At 50.9% G+C, this 24,609-nt stretch overlaps 10 protein-coding genes across 10 annotated transcripts; 4 read left to right on the top strand and 6 right to left on the bottom strand.

The window, feature by feature from the left end:
- Window positions 1–2,175: 2,175 nt before the first annotated feature.
- BDR25DRAFT_387524 (GroES-like protein) lies at window positions 2,176–3,542 on the bottom strand (the record flags this gene model as incomplete). Its single annotated transcript, XM_033698062.1, has 5 exons — window positions 3,045–3,542; window positions 2,606–2,954; window positions 2,431–2,471; window positions 2,302–2,370; window positions 2,176–2,247 (listed from the first exon to the last, which is right to left on the bottom strand). Exons 1-5 carry the CDS (start codon window positions 3,387–3,389, stop codon window positions 2,176–2,178), a joined length of 876 nt encoding a protein of 291 aa, XP_033550184.1. The 5' UTR covers window positions 3,390–3,542.
- Window positions 3,543–4,984: 1,442 nt separating this feature from the next.
- On the bottom strand, window positions 4,985–8,762 carry BDR25DRAFT_131219 (DUF1765-domain-containing protein). Its single transcript, XM_033683844.1, has 3 exons — window positions 7,594–8,762; window positions 5,965–7,542; window positions 4,985–5,913 (listed from the first exon to the last, which is right to left on the bottom strand). Exons 1-3 carry the CDS (start codon window positions 8,562–8,564, stop codon window positions 5,079–5,081), a joined length of 3,384 nt encoding a protein of 1,127 aa, XP_033550185.1. The 5' UTR covers window positions 8,565–8,762; the 3' UTR covers window positions 4,985–5,078.
- A 933-nt stretch (window positions 8,763–9,695) lies between these two features.
- BDR25DRAFT_257739 (uncharacterized protein) lies at window positions 9,696–10,330 on the bottom strand. Its single transcript, XM_033686499.1, has 3 exons — window positions 10,258–10,330; window positions 10,122–10,206; window positions 9,696–10,065 (listed from the first exon to the last, which is right to left on the bottom strand). Exons 1-3 carry the CDS (start codon window positions 10,282–10,284, stop codon window positions 9,797–9,799), a joined length of 381 nt encoding a protein of 126 aa, XP_033550186.1. The 5' UTR covers window positions 10,285–10,330; the 3' UTR covers window positions 9,696–9,796.
- Window positions 10,331–10,472: 142 nt separating this feature from the next.
- Window positions 10,473–12,352, top strand: BDR25DRAFT_302285 (cyclin-like protein). The gene has a single exon (XM_033689765.1). It carries the CDS (start codon window positions 10,768–10,770, stop codon window positions 11,866–11,868), a length of 1,101 nt encoding a protein of 366 aa, XP_033550187.1. The 5' UTR covers window positions 10,473–10,767; the 3' UTR covers window positions 11,869–12,352.
- Window positions 12,353–13,457: 1,105 nt separating this feature from the next.
- Window positions 13,458–14,549, top strand: BDR25DRAFT_312433 (uncharacterized protein; the record flags this gene model as incomplete). Its single annotated transcript, XM_033691295.1, has 2 exons — window positions 13,458–14,195; window positions 14,541–14,549. 2 exons carry the CDS (start codon window positions 13,458–13,460, stop codon window positions 14,547–14,549), a joined length of 747 nt encoding a protein of 248 aa, XP_033550188.1.
- Window positions 14,550–15,975: 1,426 nt separating this feature from the next.
- BDR25DRAFT_302286 (phosphoglucomutase-like protein) lies at window positions 15,976–18,177 on the bottom strand. Its single transcript, XM_033689766.1, has 3 exons — window positions 18,035–18,177; window positions 17,529–17,830; window positions 15,976–17,448 (listed from the first exon to the last, which is right to left on the bottom strand). Exons 1-3 carry the CDS (start codon window positions 18,085–18,087, stop codon window positions 16,139–16,141), a joined length of 1,665 nt encoding a protein of 554 aa, XP_033550189.1. The 5' UTR covers window positions 18,088–18,177; the 3' UTR covers window positions 15,976–16,138.
- A 132-nt stretch (window positions 18,178–18,309) lies between these two features.
- Window positions 18,310–20,789, top strand: BDR25DRAFT_387534 (uncharacterized protein). Its single transcript, XM_033698063.1, has 2 exons — window positions 18,310–18,864; window positions 19,198–20,789. The coding sequence occupies exons 1-2, from the start codon at window positions 18,641–18,643 to the stop codon at window positions 20,657–20,659; spliced, it is 1,686 nt and encodes a 561-aa protein (XP_033550190.1). The 5' UTR covers window positions 18,310–18,640; the 3' UTR covers window positions 20,660–20,789.
- Window positions 20,764–21,822, bottom strand: BDR25DRAFT_131265 (uncharacterized protein). Its single transcript, XM_033683845.1, has one exon. The coding sequence runs from the start codon at window positions 21,564–21,566 to the stop codon at window positions 20,868–20,870; it is 699 nt and encodes a 232-aa protein (XP_033550191.1). The 5' UTR covers window positions 21,567–21,822; the 3' UTR covers window positions 20,764–20,867.
- On the bottom strand, window positions 21,618–22,665 carry BDR25DRAFT_352762 (uncharacterized protein; the record flags this gene model as incomplete). Its single annotated transcript, XM_033695058.1, has 5 exons — window positions 21,618–21,927; window positions 22,009–22,224; window positions 22,309–22,407; window positions 22,473–22,534; window positions 22,573–22,665. 5 exons carry the CDS (start codon window positions 22,663–22,665, stop codon window positions 21,618–21,620), a joined length of 780 nt encoding a protein of 259 aa, XP_033550192.1.
- BDR25DRAFT_131272 (uncharacterized protein) lies at window positions 22,410–24,145 on the top strand. The gene is made up of 2 exons (XM_033683846.1): window positions 22,410–22,439; window positions 22,499–24,145. Exon 2 carries the CDS (start codon window positions 22,719–22,721, stop codon window positions 24,009–24,011), a length of 1,293 nt encoding a protein of 430 aa, XP_033550193.1. The 5' UTR covers window positions 22,410–22,439; window positions 22,499–22,718; the 3' UTR covers window positions 24,012–24,145.
- Window positions 24,146–24,609: the final 464 nt, after the last annotated feature.

Below are 24,609 nucleotides of genomic sequence, written 5' to 3' on the forward strand. Positions count from 1 at the left end.
AGAGTCTGCCTTGTCAAACACCATCATCGAGTGTGATGTGATATGACCAAGTCGGGGCCAATACGAATGTTTCGAACGGATTTCGCATCTTGACCCTGCGAGATAATCGTATGCGGCCAGCAGCATCCTTCGTACGCTTCTTGGAGGGTGCGGTTGCGCTGGAGTGGTCATCCTGTGTGCCTGCTTGGCGTTTTTGGCTGTTCGCTGACCAGAGCATTTGCGTTCCGACAACCACGGAACCAATAGCCCATGCAATCTTGCTAACTGCCGTTCGGAAATATCAGGTCAGGTCGGGCTTTTCGCAAATCTGTCCCTGATACGCCAAGCTTAAAAGTCCTTAACATAGACAACGAATCATGGATCGAAGAAACCTTTCATCGCTGACCATCCGCGTCCTTGAACCATAAGCCTAGTTTTGTTTCCTTTGGACCCACGGAATATTGCGCAAAGGTCAATGGTGGAGATTGCCCATTAGCCAAGAATGCTGCCAAACCATAACCTACTGGTGCTGGCAGACCGTTAGCTCTAGGCAAGTGCCATCCGCGATGTGCGTAGTGTGCTCAGGAGCCTCGAAACCATCGTCAGTGTCAGCGCCTAGTATGCATTGAATCGTGGGAAGGCTAGACTTACAATTGTAGTCTTACTTCGTGCGTCGCGGCCACCCGTCATCACACCGTAAAACGCCAGCATCCCCCAGAAACATTAAAATCTATCTCTTGGCCACTTCGCGCAAATGTGAGGCCTTGTAGTTAGATCCACATGTATTTTTCGTGGAGGTGGGCCATATCGATGTTGTATTCTTGAGCCACTTCAACCTCAGCTCAGAGAAGGCAAACAATAATGCGACCATCACATAATACAATAATGGGTATGTGCCTGTGAGACGGTCTTCGCGAGTCTGCCTTCGCGAGTCACAGGAAAGGAAAGAGTTTGATTCCTCACTGCATATTAGCATCTGCCGCCGAATATGAGCCCAGAGGGTTTGACTTACCTGAGCAAAGCCGCAAAAATCGATGCAGACTTCTGTCCAAATTTAGACGCTGGCTTATTTTGTCCATTATGACGGCATGCAGTACTGATATGATACTAATCTTTCTCCACAAGGAGCTTGGTCGTCAGTGCAGTGCCCACCCGTTGTATAACCACTGACGTTTGACACGGCAGAGGCATCCGAGACAAACATTTGGTGAAAATGCCCGTTGTTAGTACTCCGTACATTCTGACCATCTTGTTATGTGACTCGCTCCGTCCGTCCAGTACCAACCATTCAAAACTTCTAAATTGTGGCTAAGGCAATAGGCGGAGTCATACATGAGGAAGATGGGAAGATACTGCGATTGACTTATTGTCGGCTCGTAAAGTCCATAAGAGCGGTATCGGAGGGTACGACAGCAATTCCGGAGGGTGGCAAGTCGCAGGGTTAACATGGAGAAGAGAAAAGATGATCGAATAATCGCCAAATATGATTTCCAAAAGGCAATGGGATAGACTCGCACACCAAAAAGCGGCATGCAGAAACCTATCCGGCGTCTGTGACCCCAAAGACCTCCGGCAGTGTTGATGTGGAAGAAAGAGAAGCAAAAAGATCCTCGAATGCGGCCAGCGATGAGCTTAAAGATCCAATGCACAACAGTCCCTTGAAACACCCCGGAGAAATACACCTCAAATATTCGGAACTCCCCGACTCACGAATCCGCATCGCGAATACTACGCCTTTGAAGCATTTCGCAATTCGCAATTGCTTGTTATCCATTTTTGGAAATCAGACGAAAGTTACCTGACCAAAAAGGGAAGTATCCGAGCAGACCAATCATGTCCAAAAATGGCAACGCTGACAGGAGGAGCTTTTAATTACGCCTGGGGTCCCACGTCATGTCCGATATCTCTCCGTCCTTGTCAAAACCTATGAAATGTCAAGTGTTCAAGAAATAAAGGTTCGTTTAAAGATTGAAAGGGGGAGGGTGAAAGGGACGGGGATGCTGCTACTTATAAATATCAATGACGTTTTCCGCATCACGAAATACGAGTTCCGTGGAAAAATTCCGTCAGCCCTAAGGCGTATTTCGCACACCCACGAATCTCATTGCTTCGAACCTCGGCTCGAAAAAGTTCCCCAAGGCATCTTGGTGGTCAATCGTTACTAATATCACAAATGCGGACATGTCCTCCGATGTCCTACCAGATTAGGATGGGTTTGATTGTGGCCTTGGTATGCATATCTTCGAGTGGTGTCTCGAAGTCATCGGCCTGTTGCGAGTAAATGGGAATAGATTCTGAAGGAGGGGAAGAGCACTGACATACAGCGTATTGCTTCAAGAGCTTGTCAACCGGCAGCTTCCCGACTCGATACCATTGAATCAATTGTGGTATCTACTGATCTCAAAGTTAACGCGGGCTTCAGGACACTTTCCCGTGATAGTGGGCTCTTACAGTCTTGGGGAGAGCACTCCCCTCGATGCATCTACGGATAGCTTTTCTGGCCTAAAAATCCGTCCTTAGATGAATGAAAGGCACGTATGCGTTATCCGGAAGGGATACAGAGTTAGACTTATGCCCAATAAACCGTGCAAATCGAGAGGCAATGTCTAGCCTATTATTATGCCACTCAAGATCAGCTGGCCCTGCTGATCCAAGAGATCGCCGCCGGCATGGATAATGTCCAAGACGCCCGTAGTATCGACATTACAACTGGTGCCACCCTTGCAAATATCCTTAATCGCTTGAGTGAGGCCCACTTGAAGATCTTGGAATTCAAAGGTATTGATAACATGTGTAACACCAACAGATTTGGCCATGTCGAGCCTGAATTGTACACGATCTACACCAACGATAATGTAGCAATCTCGAATCTTTGCGGCCATCAACGCAAGCATGCCTACTCCACCGAGCCCAAATACCGCGACTGAATCCGTCTCTTTGACATTTGCGAGCTTCGTCACAGCACCAACCCCACTCTAGAACTCACACCCGAAAGGTGCGAATATCTTGAGCTCTTCCTCGCTCTTGATCGGACCTGACACATTTACTGCTGGCTTTTCCTAGACTAGGGCTAGGTTCGAGAAGCTAGACTGGCAGAAGAGGGCTCCACTGGCGCTCTTACCATCACCGAGCTTGTAGACCTCCGACCTCATCGTAATGTTCTTCTCGAAGGTCGGACAGTAACCCGGACGGCCATTGCTGCAATTATAGCACGTTGTCTCTCCGCAGTAGTCAAAAGAAACAAGGACTAAGTCGCCCGGCTTGGTATGCGTAATCTTCGAACCCATCTTTTCGATGATTCCACCACCTTCGTGGCCCAGAACTTTTGGCCACAATCCATACTCCGCTGGAACCATCGACATGGCGAGATCGGTGTAGCAGACACCTGAAGCAATCACCTGAACTAACATTTCATCCTTGAGAGGCTCTCGAAGATTGACGGTTTATGTATTCTACCTGAAGCGTCCATCTTTTGTTGGCGTGGAGACAATTTCCTTTGTGTTGATAGTGTATCCGGCCATGGCAGCTTTGTTTTAAGAGCTCGAGAGGAAAGTGGAATGGAGTTGGATCATAGAAGGTGGAAACCTAACTCCATTCGGGCTTTATATGCAGGCACCTAGAGACTAGTATTCTGACGCTGCGAGATGACCACTGTAGTATGACAGGATTTGCTGACAGGCTCGGTTTGGCGGTGTCCCGGATCGGCGATTTAAGATTCTAGTGCTCTCTTATTCAATCATTTTCAAGTCCTATATCTCTCTCCCCCAAGTTGCTCTTAAGCTAAGTTCTTCGATTAGAGAGTCCACCAATATTACTCAATCATGAGACCAACCTCGGGCGAGCAGGTGTTCTAGGTCCAACTTGAACACGCCGCAAAAGCTAGGATCCCTAAGAACTTTCAGTATAAATTCAGCTTAGCCGCATCAATTCATCCCACAGGGGCGTAGAAGACTATCTAAACTAACCTTGCGCGGTTCTTGGTAAATTCGGAGATCGGAAAGAAGGTGAAGCCGTTGCCTATAGTACTCCGCATTGCATTCTCCTATATGCCATCGATGGCATCAGCATTCACTTGCCCGCCTTACTGCGGCTATTGGCCGACGAGAGTATTCAATGGAAGAATAAGAGTTAGATCGTTGAAGATCCCAGATGGTACATAGGTTAAGCCGGTCGCCAGCCAACTTTATATAAGCCCCAGTATAAAATAGGAACGGCAGAAGCCTAGCTTATTTTCCCTTAGAGGAAATATGATTGGCCTGTAAAGCCGGACAAAGTAGCACTGGGTTTAATCGTGATCTAGGTACGGGTTTGCCGTTTCCGAGAAGAGATAAGATGTGCTTCACGTCTGTTATTTAGCCTCTACTTAGCTGAGCCTTCTGACGTGTCACGTCGTTGAGGGAAAGTTACTAATTCTGCAAGCTTCTCTTTTTACCATGCCTTGCTCTTAGCTTGTTGTGGAGAAGTAAACGAAGTTTCTTAGGAAAGACAGAAATAGATTTTGTCCAGTAAGCCGCTTACAGTTACCCAGGCAAGCTAGGTCTTTGTCCATAGGACAAAAGCATGGAAATATAGTATTTTGGCACCTGCTACAGAACGTTAAAAGGGACGCTTTAACCCATCCAGCGAGTTGCCAGAGTTAAGGGAGTATTAAGAGGATGGAGATTCCCGCAATCAAGTTTCTCCTATAACATAGGATAAGATGTCCTATGCCAGCGTTTCGGAGCTTGGTTCAAAGTCCAAAAGTCAAAAAAAAAACTTTAAATTCTATATGTTTGCCTTTTCGTCCTTAATTTGTGTTCACTCTCGGTTCGTCATGCTACCAAAACCCATGCAAAGATGCATTGCCATGCATGCCCAATCCAGAACCGAAACCATAGCCTTCCAAAACGCCAAATAGGAGCTCTTAGATAAAACACGCCAGGGAGAGCTCCATGATGCAATCGAAATGATATCAGTTCTGCTGACCGCCAAAGTATTTGTAAAAAAGGCCTTGATGCAAAGTGTAATGGTACAGATGTGCAAGAGGGCATTTGGGGGTACTATGAAGTGGAGCGTTTAAGTTAGGAAGAAACGATAAGGCGCGGCGCGTCCTCAATGGATCATCCAGGTCTCCTGAAAGCTTCGACTGCAAGTGTTGGAGTTTCAACGAGTCGATTGGATGGTACCCCCTCGTTCTTTCTTCGTTCAAAGAAGTTCTGACATTCATGGGAGATCAAAGTCCATTCAGCGAGAGCGCGCCCTGCATAGCGGCTAGACATCGCTGCTGGCCCAGTTGGTCGGGAACTCATGATCCCACCGATATTGATCCCCTTGGTCTGAAGGAGCACCTGTGCAGGGAGTGGAAGACGTGGAGGACCGAGTCGCATGTTTTGGAAATTGTGGAAGCGCTTATCGACCCACTCTAAAGAGAATCGAAAGCTAAAGCTGCGGTGAGAGGCCGGAGAGGGTGTCCTGTCAGGAGAGGTTGACTTCCCTCTTGTAGATGTATCAGCCGAAGAGGTGGACGAATTATTAGCGGCCTTGTTCTCTTTATTAGTCGGCCCAGGGCTTCGAGATTTTGAAGATTGTTTCGGCGCGCTGATGAAGTTTCGTAGGATGCTCCAACGCCCTTTGCTCGTCTCTTCTTCGCCAAAATCTTGCGAGTCCGCCGACTGTGCGGATACCGGTCGAGCATCCGCTTCCGGAATCGTATTGTTCATAGATGATAACCTTCTCGATACCGGAGACTGAACAACGCCATCGAATGAGATGAAAGGCCCGCTACTAGTGACTATAGGGTTATCATTACGTATGATGAGGAATCGACGACCTGGGGCGGGGTTGCACGGAGCTGTCGACGGCGGAAGCGTGCTCTTGATTTCAGCCTCTTCACGGAGCCACAGGTAGTGAGACCATACGGTCCGTAAGCGATCACTCAATGACTTCATAATGCTGCTATTGGAAATCTGTCAGTACATCAATCCATTCTTCAGGAGGAATTCTTACAGTTCTCCAGCCGTCTCATCGCCATCGAAACGTGCAACCCGCCAGCACAGCAAACGCATGAAATAGGATCGCACCATTGGGCACCAATGGTTAAATCGACTTTCGAAGAACTCCGGCTCCAGTAAAAAGTCCGAGCAGAGCATTGCTTTGCGTTGCTCGTCCGAAACTAGAGTTGGCCAAGTGCTGTACAAGAAGGCAAACAACTTGATCTCTGTCGCTGTATTCTGACTTGCAGTCATCTGCCTGCATACCGAGAGCCAAAAAGGCCAGTCTAGGACCGAATGCCGCCCAACGTCAAGCTGCTCATAGCGAACCAAGATGACAAAGGCCTCTTCCAGAAAATCACAAAGGGTATAACAGGCATTATTGTCGTAAACCGAAACTTTCCGCGCGGTCGCTTTCAGAAGATGTCCGAAACTCTCCGCAAAAATTCTTCTAGCCGTGTGAAGATGTGCATTTCGCTCAGAAAGAAAATCTCGAATAAGCATGATAAGGCGATTCTCTGCCATCTGCCGGGTAGCATTAGCGGGAGGTATCGGCAGCGTAGACACTGAGGTATCCAAATCACTCAAGACATCGTCGAAGGTAACGGAGGCTGCACCGGCCGCTGAATCATCAGGCTGTTGATGAGTGGCATGCCGATTGATTGTGGCGTCCAGATTGGTCAAGATCTGGGCATGAACCATAACCAGTCCAGGAACACATACTCGTTCTGCAGCGCTCGGCTCAACAGGCAGGAAGTCGGTAACAAGGATGTGATAGTGCTTCACGAAAACGTAAAAGAGATCACTTTCGGCACCTGACCAGCGCTTTACCCAGGCACCGTACCAGTCGAGGTTTGCAGTGCCAAGGGGTAAAGAGGCAGGTCGTCGCAGATAGCGAATAGCCTTGGTGAGGGACTGAAATTTGAGTGAATGAAGCAATGGGGGGAAGGATGAAGCAATGCGATCAGACACGAGATCCAGCCGATCTTGCCTTGAGATCCCAGACTCTTCGAGGACGCGTCTCATCGTATCTAGGGAGGGGTTCCACAGGCGCACCAAAACATCAGCGACCCCAGGACAGAAGCAGAACGCATATGCGCACGTCTTCCCGCAGAAAGTCACAAGGCTGGCGGCAGCGTTTCGCAGAGACATCTTGTCGACCACAAAGGCAATCTGAGAGAGCAGATTCTGGGTGAAGATATTCCGGACATTGTGGTAGACGGATTCAGCGAGGAAGTCAGAGGAGCCAGAAGAGGTGGAGCCGGCTGATTTCGCGGTTGTGGTGGATGCCGTCTCGGCCCGGTCGGCCAGGGCACAGAATGGGGAAGGAGACATGCGCCACTCTGGTCTTTCCATAACTGCTGCGATGCCCTCGAGAATAGCGGGGCGGTCGGTGCCAGATATAGACTGGTTGTTCCTTCCAGCCAGGAGCTCTAACAACCCAGTCCACCAGCCATTTAAGATGTTAGCTCGTCTATCTAAATCTTCAGGTCGTAGCTTGTGGTTCGAGGGGTGTGAAGCGTAGGAGCGCAAGAATGGGAGAAGCGCGGTCCGAACAACATTGGCCTTCAGAGCAATCGACTTTGCTTGGAATCTGCGATAGATCCGTTAGCCTGGAATGATTTGGGAATGTTGTTCAACTCACTTGCGAAGATCTCCCTCTAGCGTCCGGAACACCGCCCAGAGCTCGTCTTTCTTACGGGGCTCCGTTTTGGCGCCTTTGAGCTTGTCTGACGAGAGATTGCGGGGAAGCGGCGGAATGTGGTTCGGAGATGTGGGTGTCTGTGAGAACGAGGGTAGCCTGTCGGTGGAAAATGATTTCGGCATTGGAGGAACAGACGGAATATTACTAGTAGATGCAGATGTCGCTTGCTGGGCATTCGAGGAGCTGAAGATGCCGCTCAAGGGTCGCTTCGTTTTTTTGGTGAGGACACGAGATTTGGATGTTGTCGCTGGCGAGCTTTCGGTGGCTTGCCTCGAACGAGGCTCCTCTAGAATGCTCAACGCGCTGGATAGGGACTTTCGTTTGCTTCCCTCGGCGTGCATTGAGTTCTTCCTTGGCTCTTCTCCCTTCACGGGGCTGCCACTGTCCTTCGTGGGCGAAGACGATCGAGATTGAGACGAAATCCAGGACTTTCTCCTTAGTCTTGTCAAAGGCCGGCTAGGTGACATGGAGTTTGGAGAACCGGCCTGCTTTCGAGTGCTGTTACCGGTCCGATCGAGTGAAGAGTCTCGACTTTTGTTGGAGAAGGGCAAGAACCTCGACGACCGGCGCGCGATGGTTGGCTTCATTTGGAGAGGCTGCTCGGCCTGGGGGACCTCTTCTGGGTCTGGGCTGGATCCCCCCGAGGATGGGTAAGAAGCCCCCTCGCCATTGGCGGCGGCAGCCTTCAACTCATCTTCAGAGATTGTCCCCTTCAGCTCGAGTATCGACGGTTCATCCAGCAAGTCCTTGACCCGGGGGAAGTAGGTGTAGCTCGCAGCTCGCGGCACCTCAGCAACCCCCTGTGCATCGCGCTCGACGGGTGCAAAGGCTTCTGAGGCGCTCCGGTTCCTGCCCCGATGTGTGTGTGCCAGCAGGTCATGGCCGTTCGTGGCCGGGGCGACTGCATGCATCGTTCTGAAGCGTGATGGCGGAGGGAGCGTTGGGTGGGGGCGGACACCAACGACTACTGCTCCATGAGTTTGGTCCCAGATTGCTTCTGAAAGAATTTATGGCCGGCCACTCATATTTCCCCTTCAACTCGCAGGCGGCGTAGGCGTAAGGCGGGCCGTGTCTACAGAGGAGGCAGTGAGGGGACCTAAAGTGTCTGCTCTAGGCTGCGGCGGCGGATGTCAGCGGGGCGTGATCGTGAGCGAGCGGAAGTGTTTCGAGTGCAGTGTGAAGCAGCGGAGGGACAGGCCTGGCAGCGGTGGGAAAGCTGGAGGTAACGACAGACAGCGACAGACAGCGACAGACAACGAGTTTGAGGTTGGCAGGCTGTTCGCTGGGGCTGCGGTCCTGAAGACGGCGTCAGCGTTGGGGTTGATTTCGGTAAATTATCTTGGTCGTCGCAGATGCAATGGCGGCAAGCATTGGTGCGTCGAACAGGGTTCGCGGCAGGTTTGGTGGCTTAGCATGACGATCCACTTTCTGGGCGATCGTGCAATTCACACGGCGGCTCAAGCGTGCTTCAAATACAGCGAACGAGCCACCTGCAGGCTGTGGGAGACTGACTAGGGATTATTATCAGATGTGCCCATGTCAATGGCCAGTCCTGTCTTTTCGCTACATTCAAAGTTCAACTCGACTCGTGCTCGCCCAGCCTTGTCAGTTGCACATGCCGCCCGGCGCTCAAGAGTAACACACTTTGACGTCTATCAGCGAACAGCAATGTACACGCCGACGCACGACGGCCATTGCGAGCCGGAGATGACGAATGCCCGCTGCTTAATAAAGGAGACGTACACCGTGCAGCCGGCTCCACCACGCCCGCCTGTTGCTTTTCGTGCAATTAGTAGTTGGCTGAGAAATGGATGTGAGGCTCCCATGGTTCTCGTGTGTGAAGCACAGACCGCAAGCGGACAGAGTGTATCCAACGAGGCCGAATTTTTGCGAGATCCGTTTCGCTGGTCAATCATACATGGAACACCTGTTGGACAATCTGATGCTAACTGAAACACATCTCGAGTATGCTAGTTCAGCCATTCATATAGAAGGGGCTGGTGGGTTAGTCATTGAAGCGAAGACTTGCACATCAGATGAAGCTCCGGAATACTGCATTTAGCGGTATGTTCAATTGGTACTGACACAATCCATTGGAATTTTATACAGTTGGTCGGTGATGCTGGAAATGTCCCGAGATCCTCTAATGTGCAGCTGGTGCATCGTCCTCCGGCTCCTCCTCAAACCAGTCCTCCTCCACAGGTGCCGGGCTTCCCTCGGTAGAAGCGCCCTCGAGCTCAACCTGCTGGGTCTCGTATGCCTTCAACTCGCTCGCAATGTCGGCCTCCTCTGGCGATGCCGGTGCCGGCGGGATGGTGAATTTCTGGACGTGGCCTTCGGCATCGGATGCCTTGACTTGCGGGGGTTTATAGGCCTTCAATTCCCGCAGGTACATGTCTTGCACAAGGTCGGCTAAAAGCACCAAACGGTCAGTCCTCAGCTCCTGGGCGCAATTGGAGATAAATCACCTGGTCGCACAGCCGTGGGGATGATGAATGTGCGTCGGGAGAGGAGTGCTGGCTGCTGTCGGGCGACGCGTACCAGCGTCTGGCGCTGTAGGAGCGGTCAGTGAGGGCGAGAAAGCACAGGGAGTAGCAGACATACCGAAGCCCTGATGGATTGGGCAAGCATTGTGTCGTCGGGTGAGGTTGTGATGGAGCTGTCGTCGGACCTTCCGTGAGCCTTCGAAGGTTTTCCAGAGCCGCATTGAACGCAGCCGAGCACGTCACGTGAATATCTTGGCGCCCGTACAGCCGCCCCGGCTGACTGTGTATTTCTGACAAGCGCCTATTCTTTGACGGGTGCCTCCTCACCAAATCCCCATCACCATACTCGACTCTTCGTCCATCTCGCGACAGAGTCTGCCCGGTGTCGGCATTCCCTCGTTGATAGCACTAGAAATAAATCCACGTTGGAGAGCGCGCGGAGGAGCCTGCTGCCCCGGATTTCTGTCCACTTCAGCCGCCTTCTCACTCCGATTTCTCAGTCTCCAGACCCTCCTTCACGTCAGGACCTTCCCCGTCCTGCCATTCCGAGGAGCGCCTCTCATTAAAGAACTACTTCCCTTCCCCTCCCCTCTCCATCTCTACAATCGTGATATCAAGTGAGACGACGATGGCGACGCGGTATGCCCCAGATGGCCGTGTCCTCTCGCCGGGCGAGGTCTATGAGGAAGTCGCGCAGCCCACACAGCCGCAGGAGTGGACTGAGGACCTGAATGTCACCCTCATGTGCCCTGACTGCCAGGAGAACCCCCCCAATCTCGTTGAGGAGTTCTCGTCTGGAGACACCGTCTGCGGGTCGTGCGGACGAGTGCTCGCGGACCGTATCATCGATACGCGGTCGGAGTGGCGAACCTTCTCCAACGACGACCAAGGCAACGATGATCCTTCCCGTGTTGGAGACGCTGCAAATCCGCTTCTGAATGGCTCGCAACTGCACACCGAGATCGGCTTCGGCGACGGTGGCCTGCGAGTGCGAGAGCTGTCTCGCGCACAGAATAAGTCCAACCATGACAAAACCAACAAGTCGCTGCAGTCGGCGTACGGCCAGATCAGCACCCTCTGCGAGTCCTCAAACATCCCAAAGGTCGTCGCTGAGACCACCAAGCTGCTGTTCAAGCTCACCGACGATGCCAAGATTTTCAAGGGCAAGTCGCAGGATGCCATCATTGCCGGTTGCATTTTCATCGCCTGCCGTCAACATGAGGTCCCCCGCTCTTTCCGCGAAATCTTCAAGTTGACCAATGTCTCAAAGAAGGAGATCGGCCGTACCTTCAAAGCCTTGGAGGCACATCTCCAGAAGGCACTTTCCAAGGACGCTGGCCCCAAGGTAGCTGGCAGTGGGGCGGTCCTCAACAACAGCTCGTTCAAACAGACCAAGTCCACCGAAGCCTCAGAGCTCATTGGGCGTGCCTGTAACAAGCTGAATCTGTCAATGAATATCAGCATCATTGCGCAAGAAGCGGCTTCAAAGGTCACCTTCCTTGGTGTTGCTGCTGGACGTTCGCCCCTCTCCATCACCGGTGCCTGCATCTACCTCATTGCCCATCTAATGGGCCACCCGCGTCTTCCAAAGGATATCGGCTTGGCTGTCGATGTTAGCGATGGAACTATCCGCACGGCATACAAGCTCATCTACAACGATCGCGACAAGATCATCGAAGAGGATTGGATTCGCAAAGGTGGTGACCGCTCCAGGGTCCCCGTTGCGTAAGGAGTTCAAGACTGCTCATGACTTCCTAAGGACATCGACGATTACCAAATATGCTAACAACGATTGGAACCGGGGTTGCCATCGAGGGGGACATGGAAAGAATTTCTTCACAAACACATCTAATGCATGAGAGGCGTTCCTTGGATTTCAGTCTTCATCAATTTAGCAGAGTGTGTTTTCAGCGAGTGTTAGTTTTTCGATGCTGGGTCAGACTGTTCTTCCCAATACCCCATAGACGGCTGGAATATGCTCACTCAAGGTCTTCATTCGACCTCTCTCATTCATCTCATAGCTCATTCATCTCATCTCATAGCTTTTTCCCAAAAAGCTCCAAGATTCAATCGTGAACACAGGCTGCACGGTTGGTCATTTCAATGGTTTCTGAGCGCTCAGTTCGCTCGTCGTAGCTAGAGGAGGCCTTTGTGGAGAGCCACATCACGAGCAGTGGCAAGTAAAATAATAAAAAAGCACCACGTTGCAAAACTCTGCTTCAGCGCCTCTTGCCCTGTAATATGACGAGCGATATTCGTGGGAAATTCAGCACCTGCGGAATGTTGTTGAATCAGACCTTCTCCACCGTTTCCCAAAGTGTTCCACAGTTCCAGGGTTTCCCGAAAGCTCACCATGTGTACCCCTAGGCAGTATGGAGAACTCTAGTGCGAGAATCGGCAATAGCTTCGACCTTACCCTCGACCTTAACTTCGTCCTCCCACCTTTCAATATTTCCATTGCTCCGATTCTAGTTCACCTCCTCTGTCCGCGCCTGGGCCGAGATCTGAATCTCGCCCCGCGGGTCCCGGCACGGGAAACTCAACGAAATCTAAGATTGATGGCACTCACCTCTTTCGGAATTTCTCAATTCGAGATGGAAGTTCTAGCCTTATCGATCAGCTAAATTGCTAGCCCCGGGAACGTGCCGTCAAGGGGGCCATTTTCAGATTTACGCAGCACGATGCATGCTTATGTACGTGGTTTGGATAATGGATGGGCTTTGGGCCAGCTCCATTTCCCCGACAGCCACGCGATATGCCGGCATTGGTCTTGGGTATGGGATAGTACGTAACCAAGTGGATCCGGGGACTGTCCGACCTTGTTTGAAGAAGCTGAATTGGCTCAGATGCGGATGGAACTTGACATACCCACAACGGTGAGCTCTCACTAGTGGAGGATGGTCTCAGAGTTAGAGCGTTGAGGAAGGATGGGACGAGGAACAGACTAAGTAGTGTGCGTTTGGTCACGATCTCTGCTGAGAGTTGTTAGGGTCTGGGCCCATACTGTGAGGTAGTCTGTGCTCAACCCAGAAAAGAGATAGACAGAGGCGAGCAGAAGGATGCTGGTAGCGCATCTGTTTACTATGGTATAAAGACTAGCCGAGAAGGTAAAATTTCTCTTGTCTTCTCTTACAAGTCTTCTCAGTCAATATTACCCACTCAGGTGTACCAGGCTCGCTTTAGTAATGAAGCATTTATTCTCGTAATTCAATTCTTTGGGGATTCTTTGGGGACTCTTTGGGGATTCTTTGGGGATTTGGATTTTACACTCCAGCCTCAAATCTCTTCCTGTCTATTTTCAGAACTTCTTCACCTATTATGGCAGCCCTCTCAAAGCTTCTCAACCTTCTAAAGTCCCTTACTGTCTCTCTCCTTCTTGTCTCCCCTACCACCCTGGCCACGAATAACGTCATCTTCAATAACTACTGCCACTATCCATTGTACTTCTGGGCTGTCAGCACCGAAGTCGTGCATGACGAGGCATCCAATTATGTACCTGCACATGACACACTCGTCCACCGCATGGTGAACATTGGCAACCCTGGCATCTGTCTCAAAATCCGCGACGTCCCCATGTACGAGCATGGCAGGCAATCCATCCTGCAGCTTGAATACAACATCGATTGGAATGACTCGAAGTGGCATTGGGACTTCAGCGCCATCGACTGCGCCTTAGGAGTTCCGGCGACCGAGGAGGGATACTGTCCCTTTATTGGTGGAGGTGTGCATGTGTATACCACTGGGGACGATGCCACCTGCAAATATGCACACTGTCTCGGAAATCATGAGGCGGATTGCGTGAATACTTACACCAGACATGGGAGCTGGCATGGAGAGCCTTCGTGGTCTTGCCCGATGGGCAATGACCTTATCATCGACACGTGCACCAGCTGGACGCCTGCAAGGACCTATATCAACGGGAAGCCATTTACAGAGACCGACTATCAGCCGCCACAACCTCAGCCTCCTGACCCTGCCCCTGGAAGCTCATGTGACGAGCCATGCGATTACTTCGGACCCGTACCTCACAGCATCGAGGAGCTCCCACTCTGCGGTGTAAGTTTATCTTCCTCTCCACCCTGCTCCCTCGAAACACCGCACATACCTATACGCTGTCGTTTCAGTATGGCTGTAACCTATCTTGGAGCTTACCCCGCTCGCTTGTACGCCACCATCTTTTTGTTTCCTGTCTTTTTCAGAGCACCTACATTTTCTTATTCCTTACCTTCTTCCTCTCTAAGAACTAGAACTGCAAGGATGTACGTGTAGCTGTTCCAGTCCTTGCACTGTTCTCTGGCCTACCACCCTCTCCTTTCCTGTTCTGTTCTAGAGCACCTGAATTCTCTATTCCTACCTACTCCCTGCCTCTCTACTTTAGGGATATACTCTCATCAGTTTCAGTCTTGTTGAGGACCTCTGGGGCACTTACCCTGTTCCTTTGTCCACCGCTGGCATCTTGTTGCCTGTCACCCTTTAAGACACAGGTTCCCCCTTCTCCTACCGTCTCTTCCTCTTAGAACACTTCCAGCGACTCTGCGTTGCTATTACAATCTGTCAACACATATTTATGACGCTTGCTGCGTTCTTGTATGTGACAATAGTATGACCGTTCCGGTATCTCTGTAAATTGCCTGCTCGCCCCCTCCTCACCACTCCCCTTTTTCGCAACCCCAACTGTAGTACACAGGCATTATAGTATTGTTCAAATTAAACCTAATTTTTCTGCATGCTTTTCAAGCGTTATTAGCACTCTTATCCCTGTTCTCTATCCTACGCTATTCTCCTCTCACCTTCACTCACTCCACGCCATATTGTAACTTCACTTCCACCCCCCTCCCCCACTTCATCTCTCTTCTCCACCTGCCACATTCCACACACATTAACTGCCCCTTCCAGCGAATCTGCCTGTACGACATGCACCGCCAGGCTGCAGGCTTCGGCTGCAACTTCAGCGACGACGACTGCTTCTGCGCAAACAAAAATTTCGGCTACAGCCTCCACGACTGCGCTAAGGACACCTGCCCCTCGGCTGATGCAGCAGTCGTGCTAGCTTTTGGGAGGAGCTATTGTCCCGGGAGTTTCCCCGACCATTGTGGAAGGTGAAGGGGTTTATTAAGTGAAAGGGGGTTAGTGTAAGATCGATCGGACCGTTCTGCAGAGTGCCCGGTGGTTAGCTAGTGCGTCATTACGACTAAACCGTACAGTGGTAGGGTGTCTTGGGAAGGATACTAGGGAGGTGTTTCTGGAGACATACTCCTTTCAGCCACGTCTCCTTCTCTTCCATCATTTCAATATACCACGGAGGAGTGTAGCGTTTTTCGGGGTGAGGAGGTTGCGGGTAAGGCGGTGTTCTTGTTTGCTTAATGCCTTGTGCTAAGTAGATCATGCCAAATGTCAACTATCAATTGCGAGCTGGGGGTTTACCAAGCTCTTGATAGTTTCTCAATGGGTTTTACCCTTCTAGATCCGTTTTACTTGCTAGCATTCCAATGGGGGTGTTTTACTCTTAATTAAAAAAGTCCTTTTTTTGGCGTAGTATTACTGCCTTTTCATGGAGGTGCGCACTCCCGTCGAAGTGGGATTACATGGCTACAGAGATGATGTTTATCGGGAGAGTATGTTTCCTAAATATGCACTAACTTGATAGCAATGGTGATCGTCTTTATAATTTCTGCAAGTCTGGTACTTACATGATTGCACACGAGCGACCCGTGCAGGCTTGTATGTGACTTGAGCGGCTCATATCGATGCATTTAACTTGAATTCCGTCATGCCAAAGAGGACACCATTGACGACGGAACGCTAGCGTAGCCACGCCAGTATTGCAAAAGGGTGAGAGAGTGCAAAATTCTATCTATTAAAGCTCACAAATTTGAAGTACCTAACAGCCGGCTCACAACCATTCCATGCCAAGTCACGCCTCATAACAATACGTTCATACTTACTGCATTAGCAGTCCGCCGAGCAAAGTCTCCGTTGGACAGAATGCATGCTTGTGTTTACGTCTTGACGTCTGGCTCTGTGCGGCCGATGAACTCCTGAAGCTTGAGTAAGTCGGTGGCAAGCTGCACATTGTCCTTCAGGTAGTCCTGAGCATCCAGGTCAAACTTGGACTCGTCTTTCTCGTGCTTTTCAATGTATAGACGAATGGTGGCACCGCTGCTGCCTGTGCCGGACAGACGAACAACAATGCGGCTGCCGTCGTCGAACTTGACATAGATGCCTTGGTTCTTGCTAACGCTGCCGTCCAGGTCGGTATACGAGAAATCGTCAGCTTCAATGACCTTGCGACCGGAAATAGATGAGCCTATGAACTCGTCCTTCTTCGTGGTGATGAGCTCCTTCATGTGAGCCGTCACCTTGTTCGCGCCCTCGGTTTCGCAACCTTCATAATCGTATCGGGTAAAGAAGGTTCGTCCATATGTTTTCCAGAAATCCTTCTGGATGGAGGCAATGCTTGGTGTTGTACCTGTCTGCTGGCCAACACCTGCAAGGATGTTGAGCCAAGCAACGATTGCCCACAATCCATCCTTCTCACGGATGTGGTTGCTGCCAGTACCGAAACTCTCTTCACCACAGATGTTCATTTTTTCAGCATCAAAGAGACCACAGAAGAATTTCCATCCAGTTGGCACCTCGTAGCACTCCACGCCCTTCTTCTTCGCGACAAGGTCGATGGCACCTGACGTAGGCATACTTCTGGCAAGGCCATAGATACCCTGCTTCTTGAAGTAGGGGATGAGATCCGAGTAGTGCGCGATGATGGCCAAGCTGTCTCCAGGCGAAACAAAAGCGTTGGCGCCGTATATCATGTTTCGGTCACCATCGCCATCACTGGCAGCACCAAATTGGATCCCATTCTTGTCGACAGCGTCAACCAGAGACTTGGCGTAGACCAAGTTGGGATCGGGGTGGTGACCACCGAAGTCTGGCTTTGGGACACAGTTCTGAGTGCTGCCGGGTATGCCGAGTTCCTTCTCAAATATATCTACGCCATAAGAACCAGTCACTCCGCTCAACCCATCAAACAAGACCTTGAAGTCAGGGTGTTGCTTGATGAAAGACTTGATGAGGTCGAAGTCAAAGATGCTCTTGAGCATATCAAGGTAGTCTTTGGTCGAGTGGATGATTTCCACCTCGAGAGGTCCACATGTCTGGGTGCCAATTGTGGAAAGGTCGACGTCGGGGATATCCGCGATCTTGTACGACGTGAGGGTCTTCGACGTCTCAAAAATCTTATTGGTGACGCTCTCGGGAGCCGGGGCACCGTTGGCTAGGTTGTATTTGATCCCGAAATCCTCCGTCGGACCTGCAAACATTTAGTGTTTCGCTTCATGATATCAGATGATCCTCGGGCGGATGTGGGAAAGCTGCAACAGCAAGACTGACCTCCGGGATTATGGCTGGCGGTCAAGAGAATGCCTCCAGTTGCTTTGCGTATCCTGATGATATGGCTGGCAGCGGGAGTGCTCAGAATGCCGTTCTGGCCGATTAACAACTTCTTGACGCCGTATGCTGCACCGATCTTGGCGATTAATTGTGTTACCTCCGGGTTCCAGTAGCGTCCGTCGCCACCAATTACAAGGAAGGAGCCCTCGACGCCTTCGGGAATGGAGAGGAGGATGCTAGCAACAAAGGCTTCGCTGTAGTTGTCTTGCTGGAAGACTTTGACCTTCTTGCGGAGCCCGGAGCTAGTGCGAAACCACGAGTCAGCCATAATCTCCTAAGGGAAGCATTGGGAGCAGAGAGATGCGTCGAGAGCAATTGGGATGTATGCCATGGGAAATATGGCGGAAGAACAATCTGGACGAGTAAATAGAACCGTTGGAGAGCAATAAATGCAACGGTTAAGACAGGTAGCGGATACATAGCCGAAAGTTTGTTTGGACACTCACGTTCCGGGTTTCTGGTCCGTAAAGGGCTTGAGTGAAACGGTCTTGACGCTCATTTTGTTGCGCGGGTCTCGTGTTCAGGCTGTTGTGTGCAGGAATTGAGTGAGCAGAGCAGACGTTGGTCGACACCGCCAGTCTACTTTTTGAGGCGAGGCAAGGTGGGGGGGAATGCTGTGGCGCGGGATGACGCACGGCTAGTGTTGAGTCTCGCACTAGAACGACACTGGCAGTCTATCCGCCTGATCTGCGCCTTCACATCCTTCTTGTTTCGACTACACCTTATTTTCTTCCACTCTCCCTCCTCAACAACATCAACAACGCCAGCTCTCAGACTTTGCGACAACAAGCAAGCTCCAAGTTGGCAGCCGCCTTTGCATAAGGCTGCTTGATGGCTTCGATTCATTCGCCAGGAAAATTAATTGCTCGGTCTCGGCCAGGGTCCCCAGCCTGTGCCGCACATCATACGGTCGCTTGCGCTCAACAAAGTTGAGCACTGTTGTCTTTCAATAAAAAACTTCATTTCGACATTCTAACTGCTCCGAAATCCGTACCTTAGCAACTCGGGTGGCAACCCATCTTTTTTGCTTCAGTCTTTTTCAACCTTTCAATATGGGAATCCGTGGCTTGGCAATAAGCCTGGAGCCATACGCCGCCCGATACAAGATTGAGGAGTTGGATGGTCACACGGCCATCATCGACGGACCGTCCCTCGCATATCATGCCTACCATCTGGCAGGGAAGAAGTGTCCTCTTGGCATTCCATCCTACCGCCATATTAACCAGGAAGCGATCCGTTGGCTCAGGAGCCTGCAAGAGAATTTCAGTATCAAAATGTAAGTGGTCATAGCTACTTGGTTCAACGGACAGCATTCCAACTTCGATAAGTCTCGGGGAGACGCAATCTTCGCGTTGTCATGCAATACTGTTTCGAGATGTGCAGGCCTTTCCGAGCCGTTTTACAGGGATCAATTGGTGGACATGTACTTCCTATCTTCTCGCCTTTCTATATTTGGCTTTGTAATATGTTCGTTCTCCCCGTCTGTACTACATCCAACATTCAACCGAGGTTAGTTGCGCGATGGTGGTGCGCTGTCGGCATGCACTACGGCTGCATGACACCTGCCCGCGTATATTAAGTCGATCTTAGCTGACTTCAGCTGTCTTAGATCTCATATTTTCTTTGATGGAGCTTTGCCAGTTTCGAAGAAGGAAGAAAGACTGTTAAGGCTGAAAAAGGGCCTTGAGCAGATGAGCACGTTTAGGGCCATTAACAACAGGGCCGGCTGTCCCATCCCGCAGAAGCTAGGGTCAGTGAACTACCCGTTTCTTGCACCTTCGTTACTGGAAGCCTTACGTGGCTCCGAGTTCGACAATATCACGAGGACCGTCCCCGGTGAAGCCGACGACTGGTGTGCACACTGTGCCAGTCTCGGAACTGGTCGTATCATCTTCACAAGCGATACTGATCTAATATGCTTTGAATATACCCACGAAGTGTTGATCGCGTTCTTTAGAGGTGTTACCCTAGAGGGCGACCCTAGCATCCACGCCTACCCTACCGCCGACATACGTAATCGTCTGAAATTGAAGAGCCTCGTCCCTCTCGCTTACGCTATGATTCACAACCCCTATGCAACGTTCGCGGAAAGTTTACTTACGGCACGAACTTGCAATATTGAGTTCACAGAATACCTTGATTTCAAAGCACGGTATGCCAACAATGACCCCAATCTTCCCTACGTACTCTGGTCTCGAGAAGTGGATAGAGTTGTGCGGACCCTCGACGCTAGAATAGCAGAGTTTGTTCACCAGATGCTCCCATCGTTTATTGCAGGCACAACCCTGCCTGACCTTCCAGAAATCTTTCTCCCACCGCTATTCGAAGACCCAAATGAAGCTTCGGCATGGAGTCATGGACGCAATAACCGCATCCTGGCGTACTCACTGTTTGCACTGAATCAAAAGTCTTCTCTTGTTTGTGAGACAACGCGTCGTGGGCATTCAATGAAGTCCATTCAGTATGAATTTTATCCTCGGGGGAAGATAATCGACGAACTTCGCGACACAACTTCTTACCTCCAAGCCTGGCTAGAGCGCTATAAAGATCGACTAGCGATAGAACAGAGTTGGAGGCTCCTAGCCGTTCGATTTGTCCAAAATGACCTCCAAACTTTATACCGACCTGTTTACAACGCCAGTGCATTCACCCATATTGTGCACAGCCAATTTGATAGTACGTGGAAGTACGTGCAACTCAGCGCCTGTGTTCAGGCAGTCCTGTACTCCTTCCGTACTTTGCACCAATGTATCTCTGTCTACCTAGGAGCCTCTAACGATTTGGAAGTTTGCGGTGTCTTACAAGAATTGAATAACCTATTATCTAGCCTGCCACTCCTTGCTGACTTCCCTTCAGTAGGAGCAAAGCCTCGCAGTTCCTGGAATCACGCCAGGACGCGCTCTTGTCTGAGGGATATATACGCCGATCTAGGTATCAAGGAGCAGGAACATCCCCAGTCCAAGAAAAAGAGGGCCAAGGGTAAGCAGGCGTCAAAGGGGAAAGAGGGGGAGCTACTGAAGCGAGATCCCAATAATTCTTTCGTGCTACTTCGTCAAGATGAGGATACTTGACGTCTCGGCAGAGCATGAGGCTTGATGGCATAGCGAATAGAAATTCACCGTGCTTCTGACATCCAATAACCTCCGGTGCACCGACAAGACGAAATATTAAGATGATTGACCTGGGTCGAAAATGGGAAAATGGACCTTTTTTACCTCAACAACCGTAGTGTAACATATATACCCGTAACAACCTTTACCCTCTCACTCATTCCTAGCCTCACATATTTTCCCTAAACATACTCCTCCTCTCTGTCGGGCTATCTCCCGCATGAGCCTGGGCTGGCTGCTGGTGCTGCGCGCCACCATAACTCGTATCCTGACCCTGATCCAAAGGCCTCGGACTCACACCCCTCAAGCTCGCCGCATTCTCGTCTCCAAACGGATTCTCCCTTCCGCTCCTCCCATCATCCAGCGTCCTTTCATCATACTCCCTCGTCCGACTCCTTCCGCGCTCCGGCTCTTGCGCCACTACCCCCGGTTCCGGCGCACCGTATCCTCCACCACCATACGTATTACTCCCATTACCACCCTGTGGCGCATGCAGCCCAAGTTCCTGCTCCTCATAATACGCCTCGTTGCCGACGCGCGCATCCCAAGCTTCATCCGGATCGAGCCGGTGGCCTGCGCCGCGGGCTCGCCCACCGCCAGCGTACGTCGACGGCTCTTCGTAAGCGCCTGTTGCATAGCGGTTGTTGCGGTTCTTGAATTTCCGTACCTGTGTGTCGATCCAACCGCGGATGCCGCCAGGGGCGGGAGCGGGGAAGTTAGTGGGTGGAGAGGATCGCGCGAAGGGAAGGAGTGAGGGTGGTGAGAGTCCGAGTCGTTTCGCTCGGAGCCGCGACCAAACTACCCAGCCGCCGTAGCCACCGATAAGGGCGAGGAGAAGGATGATTATGAAGACGACCCAGCCGTTCATTTTGGAAGCGTGCACTGGGGTGGTGGTGTATTGGACGGAGGGACGGGGGGTTTACGCATAGGAAGCGGTGGTGTGGTTGCGGGACATGCGGTTGCGCCGCGTGATGAAGGGAAACGGTTGATGGTTGTGTTGAGCGGTGTAGGAGTCAAGTGTTAGTGATTTAATGGGCACTTGAAGATGTCTGTCAGTCAGCTGTGCGGCTGTGTGACTGATATACAGCTGAGGTGGTGCCGCGGCGTTGCGAGCGAGCGAGCGAGATACCTGGGCCAAGTTGGGAAGCTCCAGCCATGCGAAAGATGACGTAAGGTGCTGGCTGTTGCTCAGCTTAGGGCTGACCTGACACCTTTCCTCAATGCGGGAGCTCTTTCGCGCAAATTTAATAAGCGGCTATGCAAGCTAGAAAAGTAATGGGAGAGGAATCGTGTCTAAAGACAGAGCTCACGATGTATTCTTGGATAGAACCTTTGTTTCGGTTTGCTGGAGTGGTTTCTGTCCTGCGAGCGCTTTGGGCTTAGTGACGATGCTTAGTGGGGCAAGCTGAAAGCATGACAAATCGCCGTCCGTGTTGAGCACGAGCTCCCCCAGTTCTAAGGTTTGCTTTTTCAACCTTAAAACGTTGGGGCAATTGAATATCTTCACGACGGTAAATCTAGTACGTCTTGCTTCTTTCTGCCAATGCGTAAGATTTTCCATATAAGAGAAATACCATGGTGTGACTTCGCTAGCGTTGCTAGGCTGTTACATATTCTCCCATGTGAAAGGTGAAGCCTTGGGAGAAGGAATGCAAAGAGCTTTGTCATACGTATATATCTCCAGTGCAGTGTTTGCCAACAGAAGAAAGCTTGCAAGTTAACACTGTGCTATCTCTGTTTAGTTAGCGTACTCCTACTATATTTCCAGCATTACTGGCTAATAACAAACCATGGAACCAGCCGGAACAACAGGATAGACCCGCTCATGTGATACCGCTAACGAGCACAGCATGCCGCATCCCAGCCCGTGCGACGCGCGCAGTTATGCCGAGACATTGGATTACCGATTGCAATGGAGACTCGCTCTTCACAACTACAGGCAACGCGCCTTCCCGAAAGACGCGCATATTGACGAATAGTATATTGACGAATAGTAGGTAGAGTGCTACGCCAAACGAGCATGTCAACACCAAGGCCTTTCAGCTTCAGCAGTGATGATAAGGACGAGGAGCGGACAGTCGACTTGATAAACTTGATAGCAGTGGTTCCAAGGCCGGACGGAACTTCCTCGACTGTAATATACGTCGAGCACGATGATGCCAATCCCACCGCACTTCCCCAACTCAAATTCTCGAAGGCGACTTCTCCACCTCCGAATCTTCCGCCCATGAACATATCGAACGACCGAGAAATCCACATTGTGGTATCTACTGGCTCTGGGACAGGGAAAGCAGATACCTTCTTCGATGAGGCAGTCAAGCCGCTACTGCGTGCTCTCTTTCCTGACTCCCACAGGTTTTTTAAAATACACCCCACTAAATCTGCCACGAGTATTCATGATCTTACGAACGACGTCTTCTTTCCTCAAGCAAACTCGGGCTCTCTTCTCCGCATAATTTTGTTGTCTGGAGATGGTGGAGTTATCGATCTTGTTAACGGCTTGTTATCCAAACCGGCATCCGTGGAATACAAGCCTCCTCAAGTTGTACTTCTCCCCCTCGGCACTGCAAATGCGCTATACCACTCTATCAACGCCGGAAGGGAGAATACATGGGGTTTAAAAGCTCTCGCCTTGGGCAACTACCAACCACTACCCATCTTCACAGCAACATTCTCTCTCGGAGCCCGCTTGCTCATCAATGAAGCCCGCAGCGAAGAAGAACTACCGAAAAATCCACAAACCGGAAGCCCAATTCTCCACGGGGCAGTCGTTTGTAGCTGGGCCATGCACGCCTCCTTAGTCGCCGATAGCGATACGGCGGAGTACCGGAAATTCGGCGTGGAAAGGTTCAAAATGGCTGCGAAAGAAGCCTTATTTCCCGCTGATGGTTCCATGCCACACCCTTACAAGGCTAAGGTCTCCATACTCAGAGGCAACAATTGGACACCGCTTGAGAAGGAAGAACATATGTACGTTCTCGCCACCATGGTATCCAACCTCGAGAAGACGTTCAAAATTTCTCCTGCTTCAAAACCGCTCGATGGAAGTTTGCATCTGGTGCATTTCGGACCCACTGATGGTAATGAGGTGATGAGGATCATGGGTCTCGCGTATCAAGGCGGCAAGCATGTAGATGATCCCTTTGTCCTTTACGAAAATATCGAGGGGCTGCGGATTCAATTTGAGGGTAAAGAGGAGGATGCGAGGTGGCGACGTATATGCATAGATGGGAAAATCGTCCGATTGGAGAAGGATGGCTGGGTCGAGCTAAGAAAAGAGACCCAGCGGGTGGTGGACGTGGCATGCAATTAATTCACCTTGTCAAGGCTGGTTCTGGGGGCTTGATAGAAGGGGGGTGGGTCGCTTACAAGGAAGCGCAAGAATCCACAGCGGTGGAGATAGTTTTGTTTGCTGATTGGTAAAGCATTGTTGTACGCTCAGAGACTGAGGGTTGTTTGCGGCATACACGAGCGTTTCATGCGTAGCCTCGTGTTTTCTTGAAGCTGACTCGTTGGTTCCTAGACCTTTCACCGGCATTCCCGCTGAGCTCTCTGAACCCTAACCCACGCGCGATCGTCAAATGTTCTTCCGCCAACCCACAGTCTTACTTCTCAGGTGTGTGAAGCACAAGGCTCCACCCACTCCTTCTGGAATTCGCAATGCCTTCCCACTCTCCCAAGTCGCCAAACGGTTTCGGTCCGTCTCCAAAATTTCAGTTAAACGAAGCAATAACCTAAATGTTCTCTCCTTGAGCTGCATAGTCAGCAGTCACAGTTGCGAATTCCGTGCCTCCGCCCATCAGCCAAGAGTTTCAGGCGTACACCTTCCCTCTTTCAGTTAGCTCGTGCGCGAGGACGCCATCCTTGGCTTATCAGCCGGATCCTCCACCTTGGCGCTGGACTTGCTGTGG

This window comes from Lindgomyces ingoldianus (genome assembly GCF_010093535.1).
Source record: "Lindgomyces ingoldianus strain ATCC 200398 unplaced genomic scaffold BDR25scaffold_9, whole genome shotgun sequence".
Lineage (NCBI taxonomy): Eukaryota > Fungi > Ascomycota > Dothideomycetes > Pleosporales > Lindgomycetaceae > Lindgomyces > Lindgomyces ingoldianus.